This window comes from Neophocaena asiaeorientalis, unplaced genomic scaffold, assembly GCF_003031525.2.
Source record: "Neophocaena asiaeorientalis asiaeorientalis breed wild unplaced genomic scaffold, Neophocaena_asiaeorientalis_V1.1 scaffold128, whole genome shotgun sequence".
In the NCBI taxonomy this organism is placed as follows: Eukaryota; Metazoa; Chordata; class Mammalia; order Artiodactyla; family Phocoenidae; genus Neophocaena; species Neophocaena asiaeorientalis.
Genome location: NW_020175827.1, coordinates 683,250 through 700,887, shown reverse-complemented (window position 1 = coordinate 700,887; position 17,638 = coordinate 683,250). Strand labels below are relative to the sequence as shown.

The following is a 17,638-nucleotide window of genomic DNA, read 5'->3' as shown; positions in this document are numbered from 1 at the left end:
TGTACTTGAGCATTCTTCTGAGGACAGGGCCCATATCTCTCATTAGGTTTTCAAAAGGAGTTTGTGACCCCAAAAGTTCAGAACCATTAATTTATAAACTCTCAATCCCAAGTAATCTCACACGGCCAACCTCCTAATCAGTTCAACAAGAGGAAACTTATCTTTTACTGCGTTGGCAGTCTTAGATTTTAGAAACATTTTATTTTTGGAACTCTCACCTTCATACAGGGAAATGTAAGCACCGCTTTCTTCACCTTTGCAGGAATTGATAAAAACATCAAATGTGTGGGTAAAGGTGGCACAAACAATACGTCTTTATATAATAGCTCCAAATGAGTAAAATGGCAAAATTCCAAGCTATGAAAAAATGAATGCTTTTTAATTTAATTTAAATTTAAACTCACACTTCCAAAGATATTTGATTTACTTTTACATTTTGGGAACGTTTTTCCCAAAAGAGATTTGAAGTGAGGTGTTAAAAGTAAACACCTCACTTGTAACCAAATACAACAAACAGCTAACATAAAAATAGAAGATTCAAAAGCTTTAGAAAACACAAACTATAGAGCAAAAACCTGAGCTAATATAAATACTATAATTGAGCATTATATTTACCTCTGGATTTATGAACAGTAAAAAAGAAAAAGAAAATGAGTTATATAATTCCCATCGCTTCTTAAAAGGAAACACATCAAGCTGCCAAAAGAGGCAAACTTTTGTTTTGTTTTGGCTGCTTTGGGTCTTCGTTGCTGCACGCGGGCTTTCTCTAGTTGCTGCGAGTAGGGGCTACTCTTCGTTGCGCTGTGTGGGCTTTGCGGTGGCTTCTTTTGTTGTGGAGCATCGGATCTAGGGCCGCGGGCTTCAGTTGTTGCAGCACGCGGGCTCAGTAGTTGTGGCACACCGGCCCAGCTGCTCCGTGGCACGTGGGACCCTCTCGCACCAGGGATCAAACCCATGTCCCCTCGCACTGACAGGCAGATTCTCAACCACCGCGCCGCCAGGGAAGTCCCGCAAACTTTTATTACAAGGTGAATTTATCAAGTAGGCCCTTATACCCATAACAACTGAACACCATAACCATCACTGCCTTTATCTGAAATGAATTTGAAAAAGTGTCTTGTGGGTTTCCCTGGTGGCGCAGTGGTTGGGCGTCTGCCTGCTGATGCGGGGGTCGCGGGTTTGTGACCCGGTCCGCGAGAAGCCTGCATCCGGCATGTGGCGGGGCGGCTGGGCCTGCGTGTCCGGAGCCTGTGCGGCAGGAGAGGCTGCAGCAGTGAGAGGCCCGTGTACCACAAAAAAAAAAAAAAACAACCCCTTGTTTTCTTGTTTTTGTTTTTTCATTTGACACAAAATAAAGAGGCTATCAAATGATTATCTTCTTTTTTTTTTTAGCATACTGCTATAAGTTAAGGGTTGTAACATAGTTTAAATGAGTCAAAACACAAATTTTGTTGAACTCCTTAGGTATATAAAAGCTGGATGCCAGCCTGTCTCTATTCTTATTTACTAATGATAGGCCCATTCTCCGAGCCAGCATTCTAATTTGAAGATCTAGGGATTGTTCTTTCTGTTCTGCCAATACTGTCTCTCACATCCCTGTCTAAATCTGTATCTTTTCTGTTTTCCCTTTCATCCTTTAAACTCAGCCACCTTTGAACCTATAAAAGACATTATAATGCAAACAGTATTGGCACCTGAGTCAGGTAAATCTGGGCTTGAATTAGGTAAACCTTGGGCAAGATGGTCCTTTGAACTTCAGCTTCCATATCTGTAAAATGGGAATAAAATCTACCTTTCGGGGTTGTTGTAAGGATTAGAAATATTATCATGCAAATCACTCAGCATAGCATATGGCACCAGCAGATATTCAGCAATGCTATTATTTAAACTACTTTTATTATGATAATTACCCTTGTCCAGGTCGGTCTGCTTTACTGTGTCACATGACAATTCTCCCTACCCATTTCTAAGCCTACTCCCCTATTGTAAAAGCAACATAATACTCTCTGCTGTGTTTCTCCTATCATTTAACCTTGTCTATACTTTCAAAGGTAGCACTACCCTCAGCCACAGCTGGGATGTTTTTTATCCTAGCACAAAGAGACACAAATTAGTAGCTGTTATCCAGTTCATTCCACTACTTTTCCTGTTGCAGCTTCTTTACAGCTTCCTAACACTGAATGAACATGTAGTAACTTACAACTACAATATAAATGAATCCAAAGGGGTAAAGGAGAAAGGTCTGTAAATGGGATGGGAAAGATCTAAAGGACCTGAACCATGCTCCAAATCATCCTGGGGCAACAATGAGTTAGTGACCGTCTTCTAGGAGAGAAGGGAAACTTTTCCTATCAAAAGCCATGGATTTAGAGAAAATAGACTAGTTTAAAGCTTTATAAGGAACAGAATCATGAGAGAAATGATCTACCTTTAAAAATAGACATTGTCAAAAGTAGTAAAAATTAGTCTCAAGAACAATATCTGAGCATCAGTAAGTCCTATAGCTTTACCTGCAAAATATATCCTAAGACTGGCCACTTCTCATTGTTTCCTTGGCCACAGTCATAGTTCTGAATGGCTGACCCTGCTTCCACTCTTCCCCCACTTCCAAAATCATTTTCTACAGATCAGTGAGAATTACCTGATTTTAAAATTTGGCTTATGATATTATTATGGTGTTTTGATTTATACTTTTTTCCTCCTCTTTCTTATCTTCTTTTGAATTAATCAAGTTTTAGTCTTATTTTGTTATTTTAATTCCCCTTTTTCTCCTCTTGGTTCAGAAATAACATGCTCTACGGGCTTCCCTAGTGGCGCAGTGGTTGAGAGTCTGCCTACTGATGCAGGGGACACGGGTTCGCACCCCGGTCTGGGAAGATCCCACATGCTGAGCGGCTGAGCCCATGAGCCATGGCTGCTGAGCCTGTGTGTCCGGGGCCTGTGCTCCGCAACGGGAGAGGCCAAAACAAGGAGAGGCCCACGTACCGCAAAAAAAAAAAAAAAGAAATAACACACTCTATTTTTTCCTATTATTTTGGTACCTACCCTTACAATACATACTTAAATATTCATTAATTAAAATAATTAATTAAAGCATAAATCCAATAAATCTTGACAAACAATATGACAGCTTTAATTACAATTCCTCTCCTGCTTTATGTGTTACTATTGTGTTTTTTTACTGCCAGAAGTTGTGGGATCTTAGTTCCCCGACCAGGGATCGAACCCACGTCCCCTGCATTGGAAGGTAGATTCCTAACCGCTGGACCACCAGGGAAGTCCCGGTTTTTTTTTTTGATGTAATTTTATTTTATTTTATTTTTTTAACATCTTTATTGGGGTATAATTGCTTTACAATGGTGTGTTAGTTTCTGCTCCATAACAAAGTGAATCAGCTATACACATACACATGTTCCCATATCTCCTCCCTCTTGCGTCTCCCTCCACCCCATCCACCCATCCCGCCCCTCCAGGCGGTCACAAAGCACCAAGCCGATATCCCTGTGCCACGCAGCTGCTTCCCACCTGAGTGTTTTCTTGATTTCACTTTCAGATTTTTCATCATTAGTATATAGGAATGCCAGAGATTTCTGTGCATTAATTTTGTATCCTGCTACTTTACTAAATTCATTGATTAGCTCTAGTAGTTTTCTGGTAGCATCTTTAGGATTCTCTATGTATAGTATCATGTCATCTGCAAACAGTGACAGCTTTACTTCTTCTTTTCCGATTTGGATTCCTTTTATTTCCTTTTCTTCTCTGATTGCTGTGGCTAAAACTTCCAAAACTATGTTGAATAAGAGTGGTGAGAGTGGGCAACCTTGTCTTGTTCCTGATCTTAGTGGAAATGCTTTCAGTTTTTCACCATTGAGGATGATGTTGGCTGTGGGCTTGTCATATATGGCCTTTATTATGTTGAGGAAAGTTCCCTCTATGCCTACTTTCAGAAGCAGTTGTTTTTTTTGTTTTTTTTTGTTTTTGTGTGTGTGTGTGTGTGTGGTTTTTTTTTTGCGGTATGTGGGCCTCTCACTGCTGTGGCCTCTCCCGTTGCAGAGCACAGGCTCCAGACGCGCAGGCTCAGCGGCCATGGCTCACGGGCCCAGCCACTCCGCGGCATGTGGGATCTTCCCAGGCCGGGGCACGAACCCGTGTCCCCTGCATTGGCAGGCGGACTCTCAACCACTGCGCCACCAGGGAAGCCCAGAAGCAGTTGTTTTTTAAATGCAGTAATTATTTGTTTAGATTTAGCCACACATTTCTTGGTTTACCAGTTCTTCTCACATCTAATCCATCCTCTTTGCTCAAATCATCCTTTCTGTAGTAAATCTTTTTAACAGTTCTTTTTTTTTTTTTTTTAACAGTTCTTTTGACAAGGATGTATTAGTGGTAAATTCCTTCAGGTTTCAATTTGTTTGAAATGTTTTACTTATTTTTGATTCTGGAATAATATTTTAGCTGAGTATAGAAGTCAAGGTTGGCAATTATTATCTCTCAGCTTATCGGACCCACATTGCAACTTTGTTTGGAATAAAACAGAGACAAGACCACTCTGCAATTACAAAAATGTGCAAACATCCCCTCTTAACATGCATATTTGCTACTTTTTGTTGTTGTTTTAACCGATTTTAGCTCCAATCCCTCTTTAATCCTTCCATCTCCTAGATAAAAATTTAGATACCTAACCATTGAAATACCCCTGCTTCTTGACAATATTCAGTCCAGAACTGGCCCTTACTATTCTAAACTCTAGTTGAGAATCATCCAACAGCAGCCCAGTCTCTACAAGAGGCTCCTCCTAACTTCCCCTTACCGAACTGATTCCACAGTCCCACTGCAGCATTCTCTTCCTTGCTGCAGCAAGAATCGTCATGTGGGATCTCCCAGGACCGGGGCACGAACCCATATCCCCTGCATCGGCAGGAGGACTCTCAACCACTGCGCCACCAGGTAAGCCCAAGAAACCCAATTTTTTGACTTCAGGTTTGTTCCCAGTGGTCTTTGGTCAATGGGCTTTGACAAGGATGTTGGTAAAAATTCTCCAATAATCTCAAAGGGCCCACAGATGACTTCTGACTTTAAAATTTTATTATGGAAAATTTCAAACATTTACAAAAAGAAAGAGACTAGTATAACAAATCCCTGTGTATCCATCGCCCAGTTTTAACAATGATCACTTCATGTTTCAATCTTATTTTACCCTCACCCACTTCTCCCGCATCTTGGATTATTTGGAAGCAAACCCCAGCTATCATATCTTTTCACCTGCAACTATTTCAAGATGTATCGCTAAAAGATAAGCACTTTTAAAAAAGTATCACATCAACAACTTTAATAATAATTCCTTATAAATCATTAAGTATCCAGTAAGTGTTCATCAAGTTTCTCCAAATATCTCATAATATTTTTTCTTGAATTAGAATACAATAAAGTCCATACTCTGCAACTGCTTGATGTCTCTTAATTCTCTTTTAGGCTATAGGTTTTCTCTCCATCTTTGTCTTTTTTCTTTTTTCCCAATTTATTTGTTGAAGAACCCAGGTCATTTGTTCTGAAGAGTATGCCCATAGTCTGGATTTGCACCTCTGAGGTATCATTTTATGTCTCCTGTATTCCTTCTAAATAAGTAGTAAGCTAACTACCGGTTGATCAGATTCAGACCGAAGGGGTTGGTTTTTTTTTTGCAGGACTACTTCATGGGTGGAATTGTGTACTCCACCTATGATCAGAAGGGCATGCTTGTCTCTCCTTTTGTGATGGATAACAGCTATCATTGATCATTGACTAGATACATTAATTCATTAGGAGTTACAAAATGCTGATATTGTAAAATGCCATTCCTTCTTCATTCATTTGCTAGAAAACTTCTATAAAGAGAAAATTTCCCCTCATCTTGTGTTCCCACAGAAAAAATAGGATAAATGCTTACAGCTTTCCAGTTTCAACATAATGAATTAGTTGTTCCCCTAGCATTCTCCAACAATGACCAATGAGTTTGTATGTTTAAGAATCACTGTAAACTCGTAGATTTAAACAAACCTGATATGTTTAGATCCATTGCATATAGTATCCATTTTGACACTCAAATTGTCCCATCTTTGGCCAGTGGGAACTGTTCTAGTTGCTTCTGAGTCCTTTTGATAGAATTCTAACAGTTTTTGAAAACTTCCTTGCTTATCTTGGACAATTCCTGCCCCATACCTGAAATTAGCCATTTCTCCAAGGAGTTCCTTTTAGTGTGAAATGGTATTGAGATACCTCAGATTGGACACCAGGGGTGTTCATTGCTACTGGGTTATTGTTTCTAGGCCTTTTCAGGATAAAGTTAGAATATGTTTTAGGATAAAATACACCATGAGCTCTGTATAACTATGAGTATATACCATGTATAAGAGTATAACTATGAGTTATACTTCCAATTTAAATTCAGAATATAGAGTTTTTACTTAACTTCTTAGAGTATACCCCACTTGGGATGTCATAGTCAAATTATTGTGTTTTAAAATCATTTGGATAGGGGCTTCCCTGGTGGCGCAGTGGTTGAGAGTCCGCCTGCCGATGAAAGGGACACGGGTTCATGCCCCGGTCCAGGGAGATCCCACATGGTGCGGAGCAACTGGGCCTGTGAGCCATGGCAGCTAAGCCTGTGCGTCCGGAGCCTGTGCTCCGCAACGGGAGAGGCCACAGCAGTGAGAGGCCCGCGTACCGCAAAAAAAAAAATCATTTGGATAGTTTGGTTGGGGTCATTTTACATTTTTATAATAAAAGCCCTTGTGATATGGCTTCATGTGGTGGAGAGAAAATTTTTCAGATCTATATGTATAAAAAAGAGAACAGTACTCTGTGGACTTCTAAATTCTGAATTAAATGTAGAGTAACTTAAGATGCTTTAATGACAGTATTTGGAATCAGTCCTTCTGTTAATTTCACTTGGCAAGTACTAAGAGATGATGATCCCTGGTGCCTATGGCTGCAAAAATACAACATGGCTAAATTCCTTGGTTGCAATATCTTAAAAGGTCACTAGATTATGCTACTTCACAAAAGTATCTTTCTGAATCTCTTTTTCTCTCAGTTTATCTCTCCAAGTTCTTCTTCCCTGTGGATTATTAACCTTCAAAAAATTCTGTCCCCATTCCTTTTTCTCTTTGCCTTTGCTAGCTTCCTCCCCAGAAACTCAGGAGCTTGTATGTTTGTGTGTATACTTGGGAAGAGGAATTGCTACATAAACTAGGGAGTGAGAATGGAGGAGGTAGGGGGATAGACAGCTGCAAGGATCTGAGCTGGTAGACTGAAACAAACCCTCATCCTAAACCACTCAGAGCTCAGATTTCTTTTTTAGACAGCTGGCTTTTTAAGTCCTGAAATCTCTACAAAAATGGGGGAGGGGCTGTGAACTACCTCTGCTATGCACCTTATTTAAAGTCAGCTACCTCCTAGATATGTTCTGTAGAAACTAAACGCAATATTCAGTACAGCAGGGATGAGGGTGGTGAATGAAATGCATACAGCTGTCCACTCTAATTTTTAAAGGCCAGGAGCTCATTACTGACAATGCTGAAGGGCTGCCTGCAGTAGGCAGTGACTAGAATCATATAAGCTTGAACTGGATATCTGACTTGCTTGTCATATTTCTGTCCTCCCACCCGCACCTGGCACCCTATACTCCATACTGTTTCTAATCCTACCCTCCCCACTCCCCCAACTCCAACACCCTACCCCCACCAATGCTCCTGGAATCTTGGACTTAGCTATTTTTAAAACAGTCAACTCAGTAGCCACCTCCCTCCCCTGCTCAGCTGTCCAGTACTCCAGCCAGCCATATACTCCCCCTTCCCCCCACACCAGACCTTCTCTGGTTCCCTGACCTCAGTGAGATTGCAGCCGGTCTGGGGACCTAGGGGAGACATGGAGAAAGAGACGGGGGATCCCCTGGCTGGAGCTGACTGACAGTAGACAGTCATGGCTGGAGAATTGGATATCAGACTAATGTTTGACCTCTGGAAACAGTAAGTCAAAATGAAACTGCAATTCCTCTAATAAGCTTTTGGAGTTAGAATTGAAGTTAGAATTTCATAAAATTATGACATCTACTTGGATGTCTCTGGTCCAAAAGCTAGGATCTCTCCCATACCAAGGTGCCCCAATCTCCATTTCTCCTTCTGTCTTATTTCTTTCTGGCCTCTGGCCATTAGAAATTTAAACCTCCGTCTCTCCTCTGAGAGTCAGCTCTCTTCTTATCTTGTTACCTCAAGACTTCTGATGAGGTCTCCTTCTTTAATATGTGTCCCACATTTCCTATTCTGTGGTTTTCTCACCAAGGCCAAATTTAGCCTGAGATGATTAGCCACTGATACCCTTCTATCCTGCTCCTACTTAGCAGTGCCCTTCACATTGGGCTTCCAAGGCTGGGGGTTACTCCTCGTTGTAAATGATTTCTCCCCACAACTCTAGTCCCATCATCCTGTTCTTCCTCCTGCATGACTCTCCCTCAATCGTATCCTTATCCCAGGAGAGGGTAGTTTGGCAAAAGGGAGTTAGCCCCTCCCCAAGCTCTGTTCTCATCAAAAGATTGAGAACTTCTAAACTTGCAAGGTAAGGTTAATGGAAAGAGTGGTTCCTCAGTGAGGTTTGGAAAAATACAAGAAGAAATGTTGACTTACAAACAAATATTTATTTGCATGCTTGGCTTGCATCCCATTATCTCCTGAGAGAGAGGGATTATAATTTTTGCTCTCTAGAGTAGATGAAAGAGACTGGTTCCCTTTTCATTTGAATACTGACGTTCCAGAGAACAGGGATAGTTATACCACCCTTACCCCTTCTCGCTGAAAATTCTGACACAAAGGAGGAAAATAAATGAATGACCTCTGGAGGGTGTCCCCTCCTGATAGGGAAGGGCAAATAAGAGGTATGTTTCTGAAGCATTTTCAGATCCTAATTCTGTTGGGGAGCCCACTAGTATGGTTGAGATCTGATCTATCCACATGATTCCTCCTTTTTTGACATTTCTGCTGTTTGGTAGCTCAGAATGGGGCAATACAGTGGACTCTGCCCCCCTGAGTTCACTCAACCTTTCTTCCACCCCCACCTAGGGGTATTGCATAAGGGACCTGAAAGTGGCCACAAGAGCAGGGCACAGAGGCTTAACAGCCTCGCTTTTAGTTCAGGGAGCCCCATTCTCCCCAAACTCCAGTCTGCTCATCTTTTTCCTGATCTCCCGAGATTCTCTTCACACGATTCTGAACAATCTTCAACTCTTCTCTTTCCCCATGCCCAGCCAAATCTCTTTTTTCAGTCCCTTACAGGACGTCCGGTCAAAATTCACTAGGTAGGAGGGTCACCAGCTGGAAAGAACCGGAACCTGGGGGGACCTGGCTGGATAGGTATGGGGGATCCAGGCCAGTCCCCTAGTCCCTGGTGCCCCCATGGCAGTCCCCCAACTCTAAGCATTCTCACTCTCCTGCTGCTCCTCTGTGGACATGGTAAGGAAGGGTTAGATAAGGGTTTGGGGAATCTAGGGGGTAGGCTGCTATGTAGGGGTGGGCATGTGAGCTTGGGTGAGTGAGAAGAGATGGGTGCTGAGGAATTCCAGTCACTCACCCCACTCTCAGATAGGTATATTTTATTCTCCATTCAACTTGGGGAAGGGCACTGGGAAAGCCCTTGATCCACAGGGAGAACAGATCTAGCAGGGCTTACACATGCTTAGCAAGATTGAAAGAGGACAAGACTAGAAAGCTGGGGGGCTGGGGGCTCGTGGTTGCGCACTGGGGACTGTGGAAGGCTCTCAGTTGGGTTTTAGGACCGGCTGGAATCCCCTGATGAGGTCTGGGAGAGTTATGGTTGAGCGGGGATCTGGGGACCATCTCACAATCCTCTCTCCCTTCCGTCCTCAGCTCATTCTCAGTGCAAGATCCTCCGCTGCAATGCTGAGTATGTATCTTCCACTCTGAGCCTTAGAGGTGGGGGTTCACCAGGAGCCCTTCGAGGAGGAGGCCGGGGTGGAGGGGTGGGCTCCAGCGGCCTCTGCCGAGCCCTCCGCTCCTACGCGCTCTGCACTCGGCGCACGGCCCGCACCTGCCGCGGGGACCTCGCCTTCCATTCTGCTGTGCACGGCATCGAAGACCTGATGATCCAGCACAACTGCTCCCGCCAGGGCCCCACGGCCCCTCCCCCACCCCGGGGCCCAGCCCTTCCAGGCGCAGGCCCGGTGCGCTCCTCTGGTCCCCCAGCCCCGGACCCCTGTGACTATGAAGGCCGGTTTTTCCGGCTGAACGGTCAGCCCCCAGGCTTCTTGCATTGCGCCTCCTTCGGGGACCCTCACGTGCGCAGCTTCCATCACCACTTTCACACGTGCCGTGTCCAAGGAGCTTGGCCCTTGCTGGATAATGACTTCCTTTTTGTCCAGGCCACCAGCTCCCCCGTGGCATCGGGGGCCAACGCCACCACCACCCGGAAGGTCAGGGACTCAATTGCTCCTCCAGATCCTCCCAGGGTCCCCTCAGGGTACCACTCCCATGCCGTTCCCACTATTTCTCAGCAATGCTCCCTATTCCCTCTCCTCCTCAACCGCTCTCACATCTTGAATCACTCCCTCCTACCAAACACTCGCTCCTGTAAATCACTTTCCCTCAGTGGGAATTTCACGCCAATGCAGAAAACACTGAAGAGAAATTTGGAAAGAGGAAAGTTGAGGAGCCCTGGGTTGAGGAGTTACAGAAAGGAAACTTTTCCTTCTCCTGTGGGAGTTTCCGAGGTTGAGACCAAATAAGAAAGAGAGGGGTTGAGCAGGGATAAAGCAATATTGGAACATAAAGAAGGGATCAAGGAGTGAGAACCATGATAAGCCTTTCATCTCTGCTGGGATCAGATCCCTAACTATGTAATGAGGCCTGACTGGTGGAAGCGGGTAGGATGCACTGAGCCCAAAATAAACTGTTTTCCCTCTTGCCCTCACAGCTCACCATTATATTTAAGAACATGCAGGAATGCATTGATCAGAAGGTCTACCAGGCTGAGGTGGACAATCTTCCCGCAGCCTTTGAAGATGGTTCTATCAATGGAGGTGACCGACCTGGGGGCTCAAGTTTATCCATTCGAACTGCTAACCCTGGGAGCCATGTGGAGATCCGAGCTGCCTACATTGGCACAACTATAATCATTCGGCAGACAGCTGGGCAGCTCTCCTTCTCCATCAAAGCAGCAGAGGATGTGGCCAGGGCCTTCTCAGCTGAGCAGGACTTGCAGCTCTGCGTTGGGGGATGCCCTCCAAGTCAGCGACTCTCACGCTCAGAGCGCAGTCGTCGGGGAGCTATAACCATTGATACTGCCAGACAGCTGTGCAAGGAAGGGCTGCCAGTTGAAGACGCTTACTTCCATTCCTGTGTCTTTGATGTTTTAATCTCTGGTGACCCCAACTTTACTGTGGCAGCACAGGCAGCTCTGGAGGATGCCCGAGCCTTCCTGCCGGACTTGGAAAAACTTCACCTCTTCCCCTCGGATGCTGGGGTTCCTCTTTCCTCAGCAACCCTCCTAGCCCCACTCCTTTCTGGGGTCTTTGTTCTGTGGCTTTGCATTCAATAACTAGGCCAGCAATCTCATGACTGGTTTAGAAGTGATTTGTGGATAGAGATTGGCAAGGAAGAACGTAAAGAATCACTGAAGGAAACAGTGGGGACTAAGAGACACGTGAAACAATGACATTTATCCAGAGTGAGAGAGGCTGCAGTCCAGGGTTGAAATGATCACAGAGGGAGGACTCTGGGCAAGGTTTCTGCATTCCAGACCTCAATAAGGGCTTGTCACTAATTTTCCCAGTCTTGTTTATAGTAAGCAAATTGTTCCAGTCCATCTACTCCTGAGATCACCCCTACAAGCTTAGAGGTTATGGGGTCCTGACCATCAGTAGAAAACTTAAGGGTTCAGACTTTTAATAGAGAAGAACTGAAAGAGAAAGAGGTGATCATTACCCATCAGAAACTCAAAATCTAATGATATTTTCTCTTGGAAGGTGGAAAGAGGAGGAAATGATAAGGAGAAGAGTCTATTTGATAAGAATATGTGGGTAAGATGTGTTCTGCTTTCTTGGTTCAGAGATGAAGTGGGGGTTGTCTGGATTTTTGGTGAAGGGAATCTCTGTCTTTGGAGAATAGCACAGATAGGAAAGAAGCTATCATCCCCACCCCTAACTAATCTGTTATTAAAGTTATGAATTCTTCACATTTATTGCCTATGTTGAATCTCTTTACAGACGTTAAGATGGCATAAAGACAATGTGTTCACTTCACTGAAAGAGGGCTCAGAAGTATCAGGTATTGTTTCTGCCCTCAGGAAGTTTACAGGCTATTAGGGAGACAAAGCTGATTCACGTGAAGGAGTGATGAGAGTGTAATTATTCACTAAATTCTATGGTACTATGAATCCAAACGGGAAGATGGTTGATGAGAACTCAAGATATAATAAGAGGTAGTAGAGGAGATGGGATTTGAAGTGATCTTTGAAGATTGGGTAGGATTTGAATTAAGGACCTCCCAGGCAATGGACACCATCTGGATTTATACATAGATTCATGATTCAGTGAGGAAATCAGCAAAACTCAAATGAAGTAGACAAGAAGTAATGGGATAGAAGGGTAGATGGACAGAGGCCAGATTATGAAGTGCCTTGAAAGTGGGGCCAAAGAGTTTAAATTCAATTAACAGCTAACATTTATTGAGAGCTTAAAACTTGCCAGGTAATGTTCTAAACACTTTTTTGGTTTTTTTCGGCCATGTGGCATGGCTTAGTTCCCCAACCAGGGATTGAACCTGGGCCCATGGCAGTGAAAGCGCCAAGTCTTAACCACTGGACCACCAGTGGTTCCCTAAACACTTTAAAATTATTAATTCATTTAATCCTCACAACTCTCTAAGGAAGGTAATATTCTTATCTCTATTTTTATACAAGGAAACTGAGGTACAGGAAGATTAAGCAACTTGCCCACAGTAATACAGCTAATAAATGGTAGAGCTAGAGACTGAACCCAGGCAATTTGGCTCCAGAGACCTAACGAACTCTAAACCACAAAACTATGCTGTCAAGGAAACAGCCATTAAAGATTTCGGTTGTGGAGCTTGGCAGGGAAGGGGAGCTGCAGGCAGTGGCTGCCACCACAAAAACTATTCTCTTCTTCTATCATATGAAACCCAAAACGGAGAGCTGGAAAAGAGTGGGAAAGGCCCCAAATTGAAGGAATCTAGTTTGGAGAAGAAAAGACTGAAAATAGAAGCTGTTCTAGTTCAGGATGTTCGAAAGTAACAGTTCTGTTCTGAACAAAACTATGAAGGAGAGAACATTAACATTCAGCGTTGTCCCCCTGCTTCTGGTCTCAGTCTCCCCTTTAGGCACTCCATTATCTAGGGCCTGCCCTCCCTAACATAATTGTGTATTCACCCTGTCTCCTCCCTCTTCTCTCAGTCTCACCCACCTGACCAAACTCCCCCAGGATACACATACACACCAGTCTTGCTTACCAGACAGGGGGTCCTATCTGGGCTGCCATTTCAAAATTCTTTTGCAATTCTTCATCCTCTATTCCGGTCTCTCCACCTTCTCTAAGGACCATAGCCACTCTGCCATTCCCACAAAGCACAGTCTCTGTAACTTTTTTCTATTTTTTTTGGCCATACCACGAGGCATGTGGGGTCTTAGTTCCCTGACCAGGGATGGCACCCACGCCCCCTGCAGTGGAAGCAGGAGTCTTAACCACTGGACCGCCAAGGAAGTCCCTATATGACCTTTAGCTAATCTAGAAAACAATCTTTTCTAATGGAAGAAAATTGGAGGAAACATATCCATTGCTGTCTTCACTTACAGATAACTTAGGCATTTTAACTCAAAACATCTTTTTTAGAAACTGCTCCTTATATTGGTTCTCTTAACTCAAAAGAGTACACAACTTTGTCCCTCAGGTATGGGAATTTCAAGTAAGTTAAGAAGAATTTCATAGCGAATTGGTGAGTGAGATTCTTTTATGGCACCTGTCATGCAACACTGCTTCCTTTGCCCAAACTTAGGTTAACCCTATTACCAATGGAGTATTTAAAAATGGGTAGCTCAAAATAAGCACATGAAAAGATGCTCAACATCATTACTCATTATGGAAATGCAAATCAAATTTTAAAAAAACAATAAGAAAACACTACACACCCACCAGAATGGCTAAAATTTAAAAGACTGACCATATCAAGTGTTGGCAAATTGTGAAGCTCTCACATATTACTGGTGGGAATGTAAAATAGTACAACTACTTTGTAAAATGGTTTGGCAGTTTCTTTTAAAGCATATACTTACCTTACAATCTAAACATTCCACTTCTAAGTATTGAAAGAAGAGAAATGATAACATGTGTCTGCACAATGACTTGCATACAATATCACTCAGCAATAAAATGAAATAAACTACTGATACACACAACAATATGATGAATTTCAAAATAAGAATGGAAGTGAAAAAAGCCAAACAACAACAAAAAAGACTACATACTCTATACTTCCATTCATATAAAATTATAGAAAGTGTAAACTAATATATAGTGACAGGAAAAAGATCAATGGTTGCCTGGCGATGGTCAGGGGGAGGGAGGGAGGGATGGTTTACAAAGACACATGAAGAACTTTTTTGGAGTAACATGTTCATTATCTTGATTGTGGCAGTGATTTCATTTCAAAAGCCATGAAAATATACACTTCAAGTATGTGCAGTTCATCAAACATCCAGTATACCCAATAAATATGTAATTTAAAAAAATAGGTAGCCTGCATTTCCCTCTTCCTTTGGTGGATCAGTCGAAGGCTTAGTATGACCACAGTATAAAAAGGAAGATTAGAACAGAATTTCCTTCTTCTAGGAAAACACAGAAAAAAGGAGGATGATGGGGAAAGGAAAGAGAATATTTAAATATTGTACACTCTCTCTTCTACTCCTATCACAAGGACCATATTCCTTCCTCCAGATTGTCTTTCTCCAGGTCGGAGATCACAGAAAGGACATTTTCTGGTTTAAAAACATCAACCCTGTGCCTCAGTTTTGTCTTTCCACTTCACTTCACAGGCAGCAGATAGTACGGATGACTAAAAAGAATTACCCAGTGGGGATGGAGCAAGCCTTCAGGAAAAAGAAAATTAATTTCTTAGATTATCTGATCGGTTGACCATTTGAGAGAAAATATTAATAAGTATTTGACAGAATTGGCATTTCAGACATAAACTGAGGATAGGTGCATAATAAACTAAATAAATTGCTTAAATAATTATAACTTCATAACAAACAAAGCGTAGTTCAGGACACAAAACAATCAAAATACACTACTTAGCTCCACAATTGATGCTATTTACACAGTGATAATAATGTAAACAATGACTACTGATTTGGCCCAAACTGTTATATAACTCTATAAGGAGGATGAGGTAGGAGGAACAGGAAGGTAGGGATACAATGTGATGTAAGATGCTTAAAATTTCAAATACTATAACAAAAAGAGAGCAGATATGTCTAATATTTCTAAGTTAAGAAACAAAAGAAGAAACATATAATTTAGAAATATGAAGTAAATACCAGATGAAAAAGCTGAAATAATTGAAAGAGACTATCTCAGTGGAGTGAACTGAGGACTGCTGGGTTTTTGCATAAGCATCAAATATTATGTGAATTTTAACTACATTATGTTACATTATTTTGATTTTAAAAAGAGAGGGCATTTCCACCTTGGCCCGTCCTGAGCATTTCCCCTTAGCTTCTTATACTTGTGGACACCTCAACCATTTCTCAGGTCTACCCAAGCCCCTTCTTACCCACTTCACTCCACCTTGTATACTTCATGGCAAGTTCCTTCCCACATTTCTTCTCAAGGAAACAGATAATTTCCATGGTCCAGTAATTACATGTTCTCAAAATCAGTGCCAACAAACTGTACCAGCACTAAGGAAAGGAAGGAAGATAGAACATTAGAAAATAATAGGCCTTCCTCAATTTTTCTGCCTACTCCCACACCAAATTATTCATCATCCTCCTAATAGTTAATAAGAAGAAATAAGTTACATATGTTTTCTGAGGTAAAATTTGTGTGTGAATGGAGGGTGGGCTTTGAGAAAGTGAAAGAGAAATCAGGAAAGATAACTGGATTCTGCCTCCACTGCAGGTCTATTATGGAATCATTCTTTGCTACTGGTTCAATATTTTTAATATCAAAGGTTTTGTGTAATTGGTCTTTGATACAGCATTTCTACTTCTACCTATGAGGAACTAGTTAAGCTGGATTTTTTAAAAAAATTAATCAGTCTCTTCATCCTGCCCTCCAACCCTGCCTCACCCCAGTGAAGAATCGAAAGGTCCTTTGCTGAAACTGTAGCACCTGGAACAGAAAATGTTCTGCCACGGTTTAATTTTCTCTTTATGGAGATCACTGTCCTGCATCTACCACGACCAAGCCTGGGGAGAATACCATCAGTGCTGGAGAAGAAGCCAAAACCAGAAGGATGAGCAATGGGATGGGCTAAATATGTTACACATTAGCTGATCAGGCTAAAATAATCCTCTACGGACTGACTTTTACCCTTATCTAGAATTTTTGAAGCACCAAAACTATGCCAGGCCATAAGACAACATGGTTCCTGTCTTTGGGAAACTCAGTTTAGTGGGAAGGAATAGACAAATAAACAGATAAATGATCAATATTCATAATATATATAAGTATGTCCAATATGCTGTTAGGAATACAAAGAAAGTGACAATTAAATCTGCTTGTAGAAATCAGAGAAATCGTTACAAAGGAGATGACTCTTTTCTTTTTTAAAGGATAAGAGATGCTCTAGTGGAAAGATTTTTGAGCCATAAATTAGATGAATTTTGTCCTAATTGCATGAAGTTAAAGTCACTTGAGCTCTCTACATTGCAATATTCCTTTCTACAAAATATCTGCCTGCCTATCTAGTGAGAATCTAATGCTTGTGCAATTGCTTTATAATGCACATGTATATTTAGCTCTATGTACATTTGTAAAATGCTATTAACATAGAAAGTACTGTTAAATGAATAAAAAACAGAAAACTGTTTTAATATGTAATTTCTTCCTCTCAGTCACGAACACCATATTCCCTCCTCTGCTCCTTTCTCAGGATCAAAGAATCATCACCACTCAGTGGAGTGGTCTGGGTCAAGTTTCAGGTCTCAGAAAAGCTTCTGTATGGACTAAGGATCTCAATAGTACTTTAATTTATCCACTGGGTGGCAGGGCTGAGCCAACTGGATTACTGAATTGTGTAAGAAAGAATTTCTCAGAAAAGGGGAAGTTGGTTTAAGCACAAAATGTCCCATCTCTCTCATGTTTATAAACATTAACACAGTCCAAATTTCCCTCATAGAGAAATAAACCATCACCCCTCACCACCTCACCACCCTCACCACCCTTGCTCTATACATAATTGGGCCACAGGCCTTGAGGAGGGACTGGTTATGTTCAAGTATAGCAGAAGGAACTGAGATTGAATTTCTTATTGTTGATAAGAAACTATACTAGGTTCTGAATTAGTAACATATTCTACTCCAGAGACATATCCCAGTCTACAAATGCAGTTTATAGTTAATAACATATTTTCTCTAT

At 42.1% G+C, this 17,638-nt stretch overlaps 1 protein-coding gene across 1 annotated transcript; it reads left to right on the top strand.

Moving 5' to 3' along the window:
* Nucleotides 1–7,860: 7,860 nt before the first annotated feature.
* Nucleotides 7,861–12,219, top strand: HJV (hemojuvelin BMP co-receptor). The gene is made up of 4 exons (XM_024732720.1): nucleotides 7,861–8,006; nucleotides 9,278–9,482; nucleotides 9,897–10,459; nucleotides 10,960–12,219. Exons 2-4 carry the CDS (start codon nucleotides 9,386–9,388, stop codon nucleotides 11,581–11,583), a joined length of 1,284 nt encoding a protein of 427 aa, XP_024588488.1. The 5' UTR covers nucleotides 7,861–8,006; nucleotides 9,278–9,385; the 3' UTR covers nucleotides 11,584–12,219.
* The last annotated feature ends 5,419 nt before the right edge of the window (nucleotides 12,220–17,638 follow it).

What these genes read in the sequence shown, in the direction of transcription:
- HJV (XM_024732720.1), top strand. Translation starts at nt 9,386, where the DNA reads ATGGGGGATCCAGGCCAGTCCCCTAGTCCCTGGTGCCCCCATGGCAGT. An exon ending in GCTGCTCCTCTGTGGACATG is followed by an intron (nt 9,483 to 9,896) that starts GTAAGGAAGGGT and finishes TTCCGTCCTCAG; the next exon opens with CTCATTCTCAGTGCAAGATC. An exon ending in ACGCCACCACCACCCGGAAG is followed by an intron (nt 10,460 to 10,959) that starts GTCAGGGACTCA and finishes TTGCCCTCACAG; the next exon opens with CTCACCATTATATTTAAGAA.